The following is a 13,671-nucleotide window of genomic DNA, read 5'->3' as shown; positions in this document are numbered from 1 at the left end:
GCGCTCCTCTCAAAGGCGCAACTCTACCCTTCATCCCAAAAGGCCTGTGGAAACAGTGAAAAAAAAACCAGTTTATATTTAATATCAAGATGTATGGGTGTTAAAAAGTGGTTATGGGTGCAAATGTAAATTCACGAAGGAAAATAATATGGTCGATGATGACAAGAAAAAGTATCATGTTTCGATAAGTTCAGCGTCAGTTAAGAAGTGAAGCAAGGAGAGCAATATGGATGGCAATTGCACCTCTAGGTTTTACACTAACCTCTTAATTGCAAAGTATTTGAAGCAAAATGGCTTGGAAGACTCATTGGCGGCTTTTATAAGGGAAACGGCACTACCATTCTCTGCCTTGGAAGAGAGCAAAAGGTCGAACGGTATTGTTGGTGAGGTACCGATAGAAAGTCTACAGAATATCATTCAAGATAGAATTTGCTACAAAAAATCGTCATTCCAGGACCGATTCAAAACTCTTTCGGTAAACGATGAATTGGCCCCAATCGATAATGCGAGATATGGAATCGAGCCGTGGAATCATAATATAAAATTTTCACTTGATCTGAATTTAAACAAAGTTTTACCCAGAGATACGTTGTTCATTAGTGCGAACTTCATAGATAATGATAAAAATTTATTACTTTCATCGGCGACGGGAGAGCTGACAATCTACGACGTCCAAAGAACGACGTCAAAGGTCCTTAATGCCCATAAAGTGGTTAAAGGTATTATCAAGCTATGCGGGTCGATTGGTAGATCCGGTTATCACTATGTGTGCCCAATGAACGGGAGATTTTACCTGTTAAATAAGAATTTTGAATTTATCACTGATGCAGTATGGAAAGTTCATTCAAGAATGATAACGCATATAAAGATTTGTACTTTTACAGAATCCTCTTGGTATATCATTTCAAGTGGCATGGATAATCTCTTAAAACTGAGCTTATTGGAAGTACAGGATGGTAAGATTTTGTTCAAACAACTATCAGAAATAAAGCTTGCCTCCAACTGTACGTCGCTAAATGTGATCACTGATGATGGTAACAATGATGGTCGTACTAAGTTCTCAGTGTTTCTCACTAGAGCTGAATTCACACATATAGCATGTTACGCGATTTCAGATTCAAAAGCACTGGTGCATTCATACAACATCGCTTTGAACAACGCCGAATTTAGCACATACGCTTTCAACATTCGAGATGCAATTGTAGCAGATTTTGTTCATTCTGGTAGTGAAGATGTGATAAAGCTAGCACAAAGTTCCATGTTAGTAGTGGCCACCTCACACAAACCTTATATGAGGTTGATGTTAGTTGAGATACCCATGGAGATAGACCATTTTGAGTCGACGGTATCAGAGGCAACTCCAAAGACATATTACGATAAAGTCTTGAGAAATTTCGCCACGGAAATTAGCCAAGATGATTTCTCGTTACCGATTCTCCAAAGTTTGAAAACTTCCAACGGTATACTAGTTGGAAATGATGAGGGAATTTACAGCATTGATTTAATGAATGGTGACTCCAGACTATTGAATATTCCCGATGGGGCAAAATCGCTACGTAACAGGATAAAGTGTATGGATGTGAGTGAAGACCAAATGAGAGTAGTCGCTGGAACATCTGATAAATCTATTTGTATGCTGAACATAACCAAATAAAGCAGGGAGCGTTTTTGCCTTTCACAATACAAAGTGTTTAGTTAATGACTTGTTTTATTCGATCCTTTTTTTTTTTTATTTTGTCAAATATTTTTGACATTTATAATCCTTCTTCTTTAGTTTTCAGAGGTTAACTCTAAAGGGTATTACTACTACACAAATTCCTTCAGAATACTTAGATTACTAATGCCGATAATTTGGAAAACTTAAAACAGCCAGTAAATAATTACATAAAATACAGTTCAAACATTCTAGTCTACATCCATTGTCTAATAATGATAATGATAATAACAAACACTATATATCCATCTAATGATAGTTATTCATTCTACTTTTGCTACTGTTAGACTTCAAAAGGGTCTTGAAACCATTACAGAGTTGAATAACACTTGGATAGTTGTAGTTAACCAAGAAATAACCAGTGTTAGTTAATTTTACATTCCATGTGTACAATTTGCTATTCGCGTTAATCTTGAACATCAAATAAAACCAACCAGGGTTATCGTAGTTCAGACTAAAATAATAAACAGATTTATTTGGGTTCACTCTAGAGTAATCTTCAATAAATTTTACCACATCCTTCTTGGTACCGCTTTTGAATTTTTCACTAGAAGTCATTTCGTTTAGTAACCTTACTTTGTTTTGTAAATATTCAACAATAATTTGGTCCAAATCATTGTATCTTTGGTTTTCAACGACAAGAACCTTACCTAGGGCTAAAGGATTCTCCTTTTCTAGTTCCTGAATATCAATGTGTTGGAATAGGTCTTTGTCCAATTTCCAAGTGATAACCAGATGGTCGTCACCCCGGCTTGATTGCCTGATAACAAACTCACCACGTTCTTTACTCCTTAGGTAATCTTCGGCTTGTCTTCCGTTAAAGGGGAAATAGTAAGGATGGTTGATAACACGATGTGTTCTCTTTGCACGGGCTTCGGCCATCATTAATTTCCTTTCTTCCTCGGCATCCTCCAATTCTTGTTTCAAATCCCAAATGGAAGGATCCTTACTGTAACTTATTGGAACATATTGTTGTTTTACATCATGATCTAATAAGGACACTTCTGCAGTAATATTAGCATAGTCGATGTAAATTACCTTTGCTGGATAAGTCTTTCCAATTTCATATATTTCATTTGCTGGCCTTCTAAATTGTGCACCTGCATGACGCTGAGCATTTACTACACATTCTACTTCAGAGTTGGTTGCACACATTATGTCGTTGTGCCAGAATCTTTCTACTCTGACTGGAATGATGCTGCCCTTGAAGAAAGTCTTTTCGGATTCACCAGTTAGACTCTGGAAAATTTCATCACCTTGCAGAGGATGGAAGTCATTTCTTAATTCTTCAAACCCATCCAATAATTCAAGAACTATTGTATTCAGATTATTCAGTTTTCTTAATCCTGAGTTTTTTTCAAGTTCTTCGGCATAAGACTCTAAATTTAATGATTCTAACTTTGTTCTACGGTCTGGGTCTTCTCTTAGGAGTTCGATGAATTCACTCATTGTCCCTTGCTCTTCCTTCTCAGATATAGTATCAGGATCGTATTCCAAAGCATCAGCAGCAACCTTAGTAGCCAGATGGTAGTCTTCTGGATGAATTCTTGTGCTGTCTAATTGATCGTGTTCCAAATCTTCGTATTTTTGTCTTTTCTCATTCCACGAAATGTACAGAAAACCAGCAGAATTCATAAAGATAGTCTTGTGAAGAATGTTGTGTGTGATCAATTGCTGACGAGCCAGCAATGGTTCATTTAATCTTTGCAGTGATTGCAAAAAATCGATAGCCTTACGTTTGCCAAAACCAGAAATGTATTTGAGTGCGCTAGCATAGTAGTTGTTATCGGTAGCCCTGTTAACTTCAACACCTACCAAGTTGACAATGTCAACAAAAGCTGTTTCAAGAGCCTTAGTTAGTTGCTCCGCAGAAAGTAGGTTTTGATGTGGGTGGATTGAAAGCGATTTCACTTCTTCACTTGACAAATTAGCATATTCCAATAAGGGGGAGTGCATGTAACGCGCCAAGGCAATACAATATTTAACTAGGGGCGGCTTGTTTGGAAATTCTTGGGCTGCTCTCTCAGAGTTTTGGTAACGGATAGCAACTTCATCTTCAACATAAATAACAGGAATGGTATGACCTCTACTATCAACGATTTGCTTCTTGTGTAAAACCTCTTGTAATTTCTTGTAAAATTTTTGCGTCTTTGGGTTAGGACCATTAATACCGATGGCATTTGGTTGACAACTTTGAATAATATTATCCAAAGTGTCTTCAAATTTCTCAGGGTTCATTTTATCAAATGGATTATCGACAATCTTGAAGTCTCTTACGAAATCACCTTTCCTGTTAACGTAGACGGCAATAATGGCGTCGGCTCCGAACTTACCTTGACCACAGGTTAGAGTTAAGATCTTTGGAATCTTGGGTTCTCTGACATTAGGAATGAAGGGAGCTTGGTCCAGTTTCGTCATGAATTTATGACGAACAGTTTTGGCTACAAGTTTTTGACAGTTTTTTGCTAAGTTATCTTTAACCTCTTGAGAAATATCTTGGAAAATCTTGTCCATTGCTTGGTTAAATGCCAATTTACGGAAATTATTCCACTCGATTGCAATATCTGAGGTGTTAGTGGTTTCAAGAGCAATCTGGAATAAATGCTCGATGTACTGGGCTTGGGATGACATGTGCAATTTAACACTCAGCAAATTCAGAGATTCTGCCTCCACCATTCTCAGAAAAACATCTGGGTCCCTACGGAAATGCATCGGAGTTCTATTAATAGCGTATTTTATATCTTCATATAGAGATCCTCTCTGAATTTCTCTCTTACCTTTAGCTGTTAACACAACGTCAGCCAAGTAATATTTGGAAAAGTCGGATCTGACCTTCTCCCTTATTTTGGTATTTTTAGACAATTCCAAAGAGTAATATTTCTGTACTGTGTCAATTGCTAATTTGGTATTGGAGGTGAAGACTTGCAAATCACCACTGTTCGCGTTCAATATAGATTCTATAACTTCTACCGGTTTGTAACTTGGGTGATCTACAGGTGGGTGAATTTGATGTTGGGAGCTGATGTTTTCACCTACATCCTCTGCAGATATACCGATATCACTAACCGCTTGATAAAGAGGACTAGCCTTAAATTTTTCGTAACTAGAATTTTTCAAGTGCTTTTTACCCGACTTTTCAGTGTGATTTATGAACATTTCATTAATTTCATTGGCATATTTGAACTCCAAGTAATCATAAATATCTTGTAAAGAATTCAATTCAGCAATTGATGCAGTGTTTTGATTTTTAAAGTACTCACTAACGATTGGATCATCAACGTGTAATTCTTCGTAAAATCTCTTGACATAATCTTTTTTGTACACAAGACTGTGAAACTCAATATCAAGGCTAACAATTTCCCATAGATCATCTTCAGTCAAAAGGAAGCCGTCTTTTTCTCTTGAAGAGATGTAATTACGGCGGTAAGCATAAATGAAAGGAACTTCTAGGTTTTCTTGAGTGATAAATTTGATTGCATTCCCAATTGCTTCCTTGAATTCAGTTAGGTCATAAGTGGCTTCGAAATTTTTGTCAACTGAAATTTTTTCAGCTATCCAATTTCTTTCCAATTCTTGATCTTCGGATGACATATTTCCGTAATCTGTAATACCAGCTCTTAACTCTTGATATCTTTCTGGTATATCCGTTTTTCTGATCTTCATGTCTCCTTCGGTCATCAAATTCTTTTTCAAATCTTCCAAATCATAAATATCTTCTAAAGAGATTTTTTTCTTGGAGCTTTTTACAGTGCCGGTTTCTTCATCAATTTCTTCTTCCTCAATCTCATTGTTTTCATTACCATTTTCTAGTTCTTCATTTTCGATTTCTAAAGCCCAGTCGTAGTCGTGGCCATCACCGAAAATGTCATACATTTCGTCAATCTTATCCGACGATAAACCTGTGATTTGAGTGGGTTGCTTAGTGGCCTGTTCCCTTAAATGCCTCTTTTCTTGAATTCTTCTTTGTCTAGTTTCATCGTCCTCGTCAGAAAACTCGTCATCTTCAATGAAGTCATCCAATTCGTCCAGAATTCCACCTTTGTCAGCCGTCCTGTCTTCATCTTCCTGATCTTCTTCGTCGCGGCCATATTCGTTGCTTCTACCTTTACGAGAAACTAAATCTTCCTCTTCTTCATCTTCAGAAAAGAAATCCTCTAATTTGGATGTAGAATCTTGCCCTGAAGCAGCAACATTTTCATTTTCTGGTTCAGCTGCATCTCCCTCATCACCCACTCTTTTCAACCTCTTAAACTTCCCGGAAGAGGAACTTGCCTTAGTGCGTTCCACACCAGCATTTTCCATCAATAAGTCCAAATCATCCTCGGATAATCGGTCGTCTTCCTCTCTTTCTCTTCTCTTATGCTTTCTTCTTTTTTTGGAAATGCTTGTTCCTAAATCTTCGTTTTCATCATCATCATTGACAATGAAGCCCTCTTGCACTTTTCTTGCCTCGTCTTCATCTTCGTCAATGTCTTCGTCCTCCTCTGAAGAGTCGAAAACGTCCTCACCTTCTTCTTCATCACTAGGCGCTTTAGTTTCATCGTTGTCATTCACTATTTCCTCGTCGTCCCTAGGGACTAGCTTTGAATCTCCCGTCTCTTCCATAAAAGGTTAGCTTTACGTCTTTGTTCGAAGGTCCTGGACAGTCGATAACTTTTTCGCTGGGGTGCGCTTCTATATATAGTCAGATTCTTCTCTTTCTTTTCAGGTTTTAACTGTTGTCCAGTCTTGTTAATTCGGTTTGCCGTACATAACAAAAAAAAAATATCAGCTATAAAGGGAGACTGTTACCCGGGTATTCGTAAAATACGGAAGAAAGACACTAAATAAGTAGAATTTACTTGATTTTACAATTACATGAAGCTTGGCTGGCACAATTAGTCAGCCTGACTGGCTCCTCAGTTATACAATGTATTCAGGGTTTGTTCCGATCTTGGCAGTGCCCGTACTGAATCGAATGCATGTCGTATTCATCTTTCCGGCAGTTGAAACAGGCGACCATCGTAGTTGTGATCTAGTCGTAAAAGCAAACATCTTGTTGAGTTTACGTTACTTACTTTCGCCTTGCAGTATTTTTTTGGTCCATTGAGTCGCTTACCTGAAAGGCGGTCTTGCGCTCAGCTTTTTCTCAGGTTTTTTTGCGATTGAGTGTCTGTTTTCTGTGGAAGTCCTTTCTGCATTTCCAGTGAACATGGAATGCCTCTTTTTTGCCATGGGACCATTGACTATCCTAGCGGCACCACTTCCGAGCGATATTCGATTATGCAAATCGCCTAAATTGATGACGTTATCGTTTTCGATGCCTGGCAAATCAGCTCCAGAGGCAATGCTATTTCTTATTGTGTGTAGGATTGATTTCCGCCTTAGCTTACTATTGTTATTGTTATTGGAACGCGCATTTTTACTTACGTGCCCTTGAGAGGATTTGGATGTCCCTATGTTTGTCGGGTTTAGAACAAAGGACGCCTCGCTGCTAGTATCGTCATCATAATCCTCTTCATTGTCTGTTGACAAGTTGTTGGCGGCCTTAGTAGACCTTCTTTTATCTTTGTTGTCGTATGGTCTATACTTTCTTACTTGCGAGGAAGGGAACAGCGGTTGGCTGAACTGTTTCTTCTGGGAATCTTTATCCAGTTTATTTTCTCTTGACACATCAGCATTTGTTTTCGAAGCCCCACGTTCTATGTTGGAAATTTCCTCTAATAAGTTTTTTTTCTCATCTTCTAACGATTCCAACTGTTTGATAGCGATCAGATCCTCTTGGATATCATGAGGCGCCTGTGAAAACTCTACGCACCATGAATTGCTCATGATACCATACAACAACGAACCTAGTGATTCATTCAGGTCAGCCAAACTCTCGTGAATAAAGTTCAAGTGCGTAAAATTTGAATCTAAAGTGATAATGGAATCGGTCAATTCTCTGATCTTCGGCAACAGAACCTGCTGTATGGCGTTTTCACTGCACTCTCCAGTTGATCCCGTTAGCCCTTCTTGACCAGTAAATTTTGCCACGGATGAGGATTCACCTATGGAAGACCTTCTCGAAGTCGGGGCGCTACCGATAGATAGCCGGTATTCTGTAGCCGACCTGGCAGTTGCTAATTTGGCTTTATCTTCGCTCATGGATGGAAGTATTATACGATTTCTTGGTTGTACCTTGGGAAACAGTAGGCTTCCTACACCCGAAAATATATAAGTAATGGGACAAGTTTGGCCAAATAGATTCTACTGTAGATAAAACACGTTTGTTTTGGCTCTTATTTTTCGATCTTGTCCGGGCAACGCGGCGCTGTGATAATAATAACAGTATATGATAGATATATAGATCGAAGAGCACTATGTACAAGTTTTGGTTATATATGTTTGATTTGTCCCTATTTAGGGACGTCTGTCGGTGGCCAAACGGCGTCAACATGTGAGGTTTTGTGAATCATACACTGTTAAGAACTCACCAAGAAAGTTGCGGTTTACATGTACTTCCTCGTGTGCTTTAGTTTGTCCTTGATCAGTTGGTCTTGAGACACAACTCCGCCCTTTTTAGCCTTCGCAAGAGCTACGGCTAAAAAGATCGTGCTCAGAAGGGAAAGGCCGTACCATGTTACTAAATACTGTAGATGATTGTTTTTCAAATCAATCGTGGGCTTCCTACCTATGGGAACACCCGCTTTTATGAACTGCCATTCATTGAACTCGATTGTTTGGTCAGTTGCCTCCGGCTTTGGCTTGCCTTCGGAAAGATTTTTCTTTTCAGTCTTGATATCAGTAGGTTCACGTTTCCAGAATTTCCAGAAGCTAAAAGTTGATTGATTTGATAAAGCTGCGTTCTTTGAGTTTTCGTCGCGTATCGGATGATCCTTCATGTCGTACAAGGCTTGGAATTGGATAGGTTTACACCCGGACGTTTTTGCCATATCGTAAATGTCCGGCACTTGCCACAATCTAGAATTTGGGTCCTTTTTTGCCCATTGTAATGAGCCTCTTGCCTTTGGTGGCCTTACTAAGCAGACCAATTTCAAATGATCCTCTTGAGGCAACGATAAATGATGCAAGTTTCTTGACTCAGGAGCTACTTTTTCTTCACTGATCCATCCTCTTTCTATAAGCAATTTGTCGCCAGTATCGTCCAAGATAAATGGCGTGAATAAGAGATAACCCTTCTCTCCATTTTTCTTTCTTGGACCAACAAACATCTCTTCACTGTGGAGGAAATGTCCGGAAAGAATAACTTTACGGTATTCCCAGTCTTCGCACATCTCAGGAGTAAAAGTTTTAGGAAGCGGTATCGGGTCATAGGTCAGCTTACTTTCACACGCTGCAATTAGCTTTGTCTTCCATTTTAACCTCCTCATTTGCCAAGTTCCTAGATAGAATGATATTACCGGCATTGCAATCATTAACCCCAACACGATCTTCTTTCCAAATGATCCTTTCCTTTTGGAATCATCGTTTGGACTCTTACCAGTTTTGATTGGTTTCCAGTCTATAGTCGACGTTATTATGCCTCTATGTTGCTGGTGCCTTGTGAGTAAGTGATATAGTGGTCTCCCATTCGTGTGTCTACAGGGAAGCAGTGATGTGTTCGATAGAAAACGGCTGGTGCATCTAGCCCTTAATAAAAACATTTGTTTACTCTTTAATTAATCCTGAGTGTAGGAGACGAACTATAATCGTCCTCTTGCCTGTATTGTGTTCAGCTTATGACTTTATGGGTGAAAAATCTTCCGGCATTGCATCAGAATCCCTTAAATTCATTCGGCTACATTATTGCGAACTATTAAGAAAATCAAAAAACGTTCTATTTACATTTAGTGAGCAAGCAAGTTTGAATGGGAATGCAAAAGAGGTAAAGTTTTTTTACCATACGGTATTATATATGCTTATTAAAGGAAACAATAATATATAGCGCAAGATCTAATATTTTTTTGTTTTGATTTTGTAGAACCTCATAGTTCACTTTTAAAACCAACAGAATTTGGTATTATTATCCCAAATAACCTTGTCGGCGGTATAACCCTTAGGAGGTCTGACAGCACTGATGGAGCCGTTATCCGAAAAGAGTTTAGAATCGTCTTCCAGTTCGGTCAGTAATTGGAATAATTGTGGATACTGTTTGACAGGAATTTCACTATCCCAGAATTCTACCGCATGCATCCCTCGATCTTGTGTTTCTTTTATGGCTTGGCTCAGCAACTGTTTAAGTTTCGCTTCTTTTCTCTGAATGGTTTCTTCAGGTATGTAGATTCTGACGATAATCAAAGAATTGCCATTCCAATTGTGATGCCATATGATGTGGCTGTTATCACTCAATGCAAATCCGAAGGACAGCTTTTCTTGAGATTCCCTTCCCGATCTTTTCATGATGAAAAGGTCACGATACTGGAACCACTTGAATATGTCTATATCTGGTGCAATAGTGAAAATGAACTTCTCTGGATTATTCTTATGTAATTTCATTAGACTTTTATTGAACTGTCCTTCGTGTAATTTCACTAAGTCTTCGTAATCATCAAATCCCAAATACTTGCCGTTTGCATCAGACCCTCCTTGGCAATAGTATTCAGTAATTTCGTTTAATTTGGTAAGGTGGTGCAGTGGAACATGCATACTTTTGTACCCTAATGGGGAATAATAATCTCCCACTTCGCTATAAAGATTGATAAGTAAGTTTTTCAATTCCAATACACCCCCAGCTTCATTACGTATATTATCATAGAATTCGTTCAGTTTGGTAATCATGCTCTTAGCATAGCCTTTGCCGCGGTGGTTTTCAAAGGTGAAAACACCTCCAATGCATACAATTAAAGCTGGTTCAATCTTTCCGTTCGACCCTGGGTGAATACAATACCCGATTCTGTTCAATGTTTCGCAACTGGAAACAACTTGACTAAACTTCCCGTTGTCGGGCAAAGATGTATCCTTCAAAACAAAGTACTTTTGCCCAAGCCATTGATAACTTTTTGGGAATCTTGATATTGTCTCGTCTGATTTGTCTTTCTGAGAAATCTCCGAAGACCCCAACACTTGCTCTCTTTCGACATACTGGTCCAGTGTGAGAAGGCCCTTCCAAACTCTCGCATTAGCCAAGTGTGTCCACCTTCTTAATTCAGGGTCGCTGTAGCATTCGAGCAGTAAGTTATCTTCAAGGGATGAAGCCGTCATTTTTGGGAGCCTTTATAGACGTGTATGTGTATATGCAACACCAGAGCAGGGGAAAGATGGCTGAATAAGATATGACACTGATAACCTGTTTTCTATTAATAATGATTTTTCGGTTTTTTTTCGGTTTCTCCATGATCTACGGTTTCAGTTTCCGGAAAGGTTCAAGATAGGGTGTCATTACACCTGCAAGGACAAAAGGCCCAATGAAATCGTTTTGATCTAGAGTCACCCATCAAGGCCTTTTGAGCTTCTGGTATTGAACATAATTGGCTCAACACTAAACAGGTTGATTATCCTAGTCCAGACGTACAACTCAAAATAATTATCGTGTGAGGGACCGATACTGTTTGAATATATTCGGGGTCAATGTACATCATGATATAGTTGGGTAAAAGAACTTGCTTCTGTAATGGAATGGGTATTATTTACTTCTTTAATGTGTATACTGTAAATATTGTTTTCATTATAATGTCACTCTAGAGTATTATGTTCCAAACAAAATATAAAAAAAATAGAAAAAAAAACTGCACCGGCTTGATGAGGTATATTACTGACGTTTTTATGATAGCTGTTTTAACGTACGACTGGAAGAGTTGTTAGGTATGTAAACAGAAGAGGAAATCAGCCGTCAAAACCGATACAAAGCTTTTGCTAAAATACTATATACTACATACATTTTTCATACTTTTTGCATTTCTTTCATAATGATACTGTTGAAAAATTTATGGTTATCCAAATATAAATGATGTCCTGCATTAGGGACGGTGATAACATTGCTTTTTTGCTTCAACTTATCGTTTAAAAGTTTAGAGACTCTAAGTCCACCATTGACATCCATCCAATCGTCATCCCCATAGAGCCAAATCCACTCATACTTCGCATTCTCTAAAACACTTGCGTTCTTGCCGTTAAATAATTGCTCTTCCAGGGATAATCTTGGTTCACCGCCACACTTCAGAGCAAAACTTAATAGGTATTCGCCTGAACCACGTTTGTTGAAAATGGAATAAGCATATCTATGCAAAGCTTCAAACCGTTTTGATTGATCCGGATCACCGTTCAAGATATGTTTAAAACGCCGATATGACCATCCGCTTGTGATTTTGGAACCGAACTGGCGAGAGTTTCTCACTAGCGTAAATGGAGAAATATTCTTATCCCAAAGCTTAACGTACCACCAAGGAGGGGGTTTCCATTTCTCAACGTCTGAATTACTACTATTAAAATCTCTGTGAGATACGCCTGCCGGGGAACAAAGAATCAATTTCTTGAAAGACGGAGACTTTTCATATTTTTGTAAGTATAATGCCATCAAATAAGATCCCAAAGAATGGGCCATGACAATATTTTTTTCAGGTTTGTCTAAAAGGTTTCTTTTCTTAAACCAAGTGTGTATCCTCTCGTGAAACCAATCTTGAACGCTATGAATATCATCTCTTGGATACTTGAATGGAAATTTTGGTCTTGAAGAAAAGCCGTACCCGGGCAAATCAATGGCATGAACACACCATTCATTATTTAATAGAGGGATATCTTCAAAATTCTTAATAAAAAAACCCAATCCGGCACCGTACCCGTGAATGAAAACCAAGTGTTTCAAATCAGCTTCAGGTACTGAAGGTGTCTGAGGATATATGCAAAATTCATTGATATAATTACCGTCATCATCAACAGCAGTCTTTATAAGTTTCGACTTCTTGGCTGTCGACGGGTTTGGATAAAATGGCAACGTTGCCAAGAGCTCAGTTTGAAAGCTATCCTCGTTTTTGATGAAATCTCGGAAATCCTTAACAGAATCTTCTAGAGGGCGAGGGAACAAACCGGGCACTTTATAAATAATCTCCCTCAGAGGGATGGCTGTCGGTGCAGACGGTGTTCTCAATATCTGTTTCTCCGTGGCATATTTAATGGAGGCTTCAGGTGATTCTGACTGTGTGTTCGATGAGCTAGCTCCTGTCAAAAATTGGAAACCCTTCAAGGGGCTTCTTATTATTGAGCCCAGCGTGGATTTAAGCGTCAAAAAGCGAATTCTCATTAGTTAGTGGCACTTGCCAGCACTCTTTCCTATCGTTGCTATTAATGTTGTGCTAGAATTATAGTTCTGGCACCCTCTTTTAAGTGAGATTTTGAATGTGTCAGCCATGTTCCAGCATATTTCGGAGATTATCCAATTAGTGAACGGCGGAAGCAAAAAAAAAAATCGACGAATAAAAAGAAACACACGTTTTACGATATATACAAACAGAGAATAATCCAAAGAAACACAGCAGTTATGTGTTATTTGTTAATTGTCATTTGTACCCAGGTACACGTGTCTTGCACATGTTTTATAGACCTAGAACTACTGCGTGGTCACAATCTTGTTGGCGCAATACGGCGTTTGTGAAAACAACCTTTCTATTTTTGAGTCTTTACTTGCGATTACAGGTAGTTAGTCAAGCTGTTGATAATTAGTAAGTTTAGTAAGTAGTAATGATTACAAATAATCAGTTCTTTCTTAATATATAAAAGAAGTATATAAAACACACACTGATTGGTTACTTGAAACCCAATGGTTCAGACATAATTCAGAATATGGAAAATAAAAATCGTGTTTAACTCATCTCCTTATATGCTAATTTTTATCAGATTAAAAAAACTTTATACTCATTTCACTAAGGTGAGTCAGTTTCAACATAATTAGTATCATATTAAAGAATGTTCGAGATTACCTATTCGATGTAAAGAATGTTATGTCCAGAATCACCTATTCCAACACAAGAAGACCTTCTTGAATGTACCTCATAGTCACTATC

The 13,671-nt window shown here is 38.3% G+C and overlaps 6 protein-coding genes across 6 annotated transcripts; 1 reads left to right on the top strand and 5 right to left on the bottom strand.

The window, feature by feature from the left end:
• Window positions 1–226: 226 nt before the first annotated feature.
• Window positions 227–1,654, top strand: DI49_2076 (uncharacterized protein; the record flags this gene model as incomplete). The annotated part of the gene is made up of 1 exon (XM_018365225.1): window positions 227–1,654. The coding sequence occupies one exon, from the start codon at window positions 227–229 to the stop codon at window positions 1,652–1,654; it is 1,428 nt and encodes a 475-aa protein (XP_018222325.1).
• Window positions 1,655–1,963: 309 nt separating this feature from the next.
• On the bottom strand, window positions 1,964–6,319 carry SPT6 (chromatin-remodeling histone chaperone SPT6; the record flags this gene model as incomplete). Its single annotated transcript, XM_018365224.1, has 1 exon — window positions 1,964–6,319. One exon carries the CDS (start codon window positions 6,317–6,319, stop codon window positions 1,964–1,966), a length of 4,356 nt encoding a protein of 1,451 aa, XP_018222324.1.
• A 489-nt stretch (window positions 6,320–6,808) lies between these two features.
• On the bottom strand, window positions 6,809–7,840 carry DAM1 (Dam1p; the record flags this gene model as incomplete). The annotated part of the gene is made up of 1 exon (XM_018365223.1): window positions 6,809–7,840. One exon carries the CDS (start codon window positions 7,838–7,840, stop codon window positions 6,809–6,811), a length of 1,032 nt encoding a protein of 343 aa, XP_018222323.1.
• Window positions 7,841–8,184: 344 nt separating this feature from the next.
• SHY1 (cytochrome oxidase assembly protein SHY1) lies at window positions 8,185–9,339 on the bottom strand (the record flags this gene model as incomplete). Its single annotated transcript, XM_018365222.1, has 1 exon — window positions 8,185–9,339. The coding sequence occupies one exon, from the start codon at window positions 9,337–9,339 to the stop codon at window positions 8,185–8,187; it is 1,155 nt and encodes a 384-aa protein (XP_018222322.1).
• Window positions 9,340–9,673: 334 nt separating this feature from the next.
• DI49_2072 (uncharacterized protein) lies at window positions 9,674–10,876 on the bottom strand (the record flags this gene model as incomplete). The annotated part of the gene is made up of 1 exon (XM_018365221.1): window positions 9,674–10,876. The coding sequence occupies one exon, from the start codon at window positions 10,874–10,876 to the stop codon at window positions 9,674–9,676; it is 1,203 nt and encodes a 400-aa protein (XP_018222321.1).
• Window positions 10,877–11,555: 679 nt separating this feature from the next.
• Window positions 11,556–12,911, bottom strand: CLD1 (carboxylic ester hydrolase; the record flags this gene model as incomplete). Its single annotated transcript, XM_018365220.1, has 1 exon — window positions 11,556–12,911. The coding sequence occupies one exon, from the start codon at window positions 12,909–12,911 to the stop codon at window positions 11,556–11,558; it is 1,356 nt and encodes a 451-aa protein (XP_018222320.1).
• Window positions 12,912–13,671: the final 760 nt, after the last annotated feature.

Source organism: Saccharomyces eubayanus, chromosome VII (assembly GCF_001298625.1).
Source record: "Saccharomyces eubayanus strain FM1318 chromosome VII, whole genome shotgun sequence".
In the NCBI taxonomy this organism is placed as follows: domain Eukaryota; kingdom Fungi; phylum Ascomycota; class Saccharomycetes; order Saccharomycetales; family Saccharomycetaceae; genus Saccharomyces; species Saccharomyces eubayanus.
This window is presented reverse-complemented; position numbering and strand designations above follow the sequence as displayed.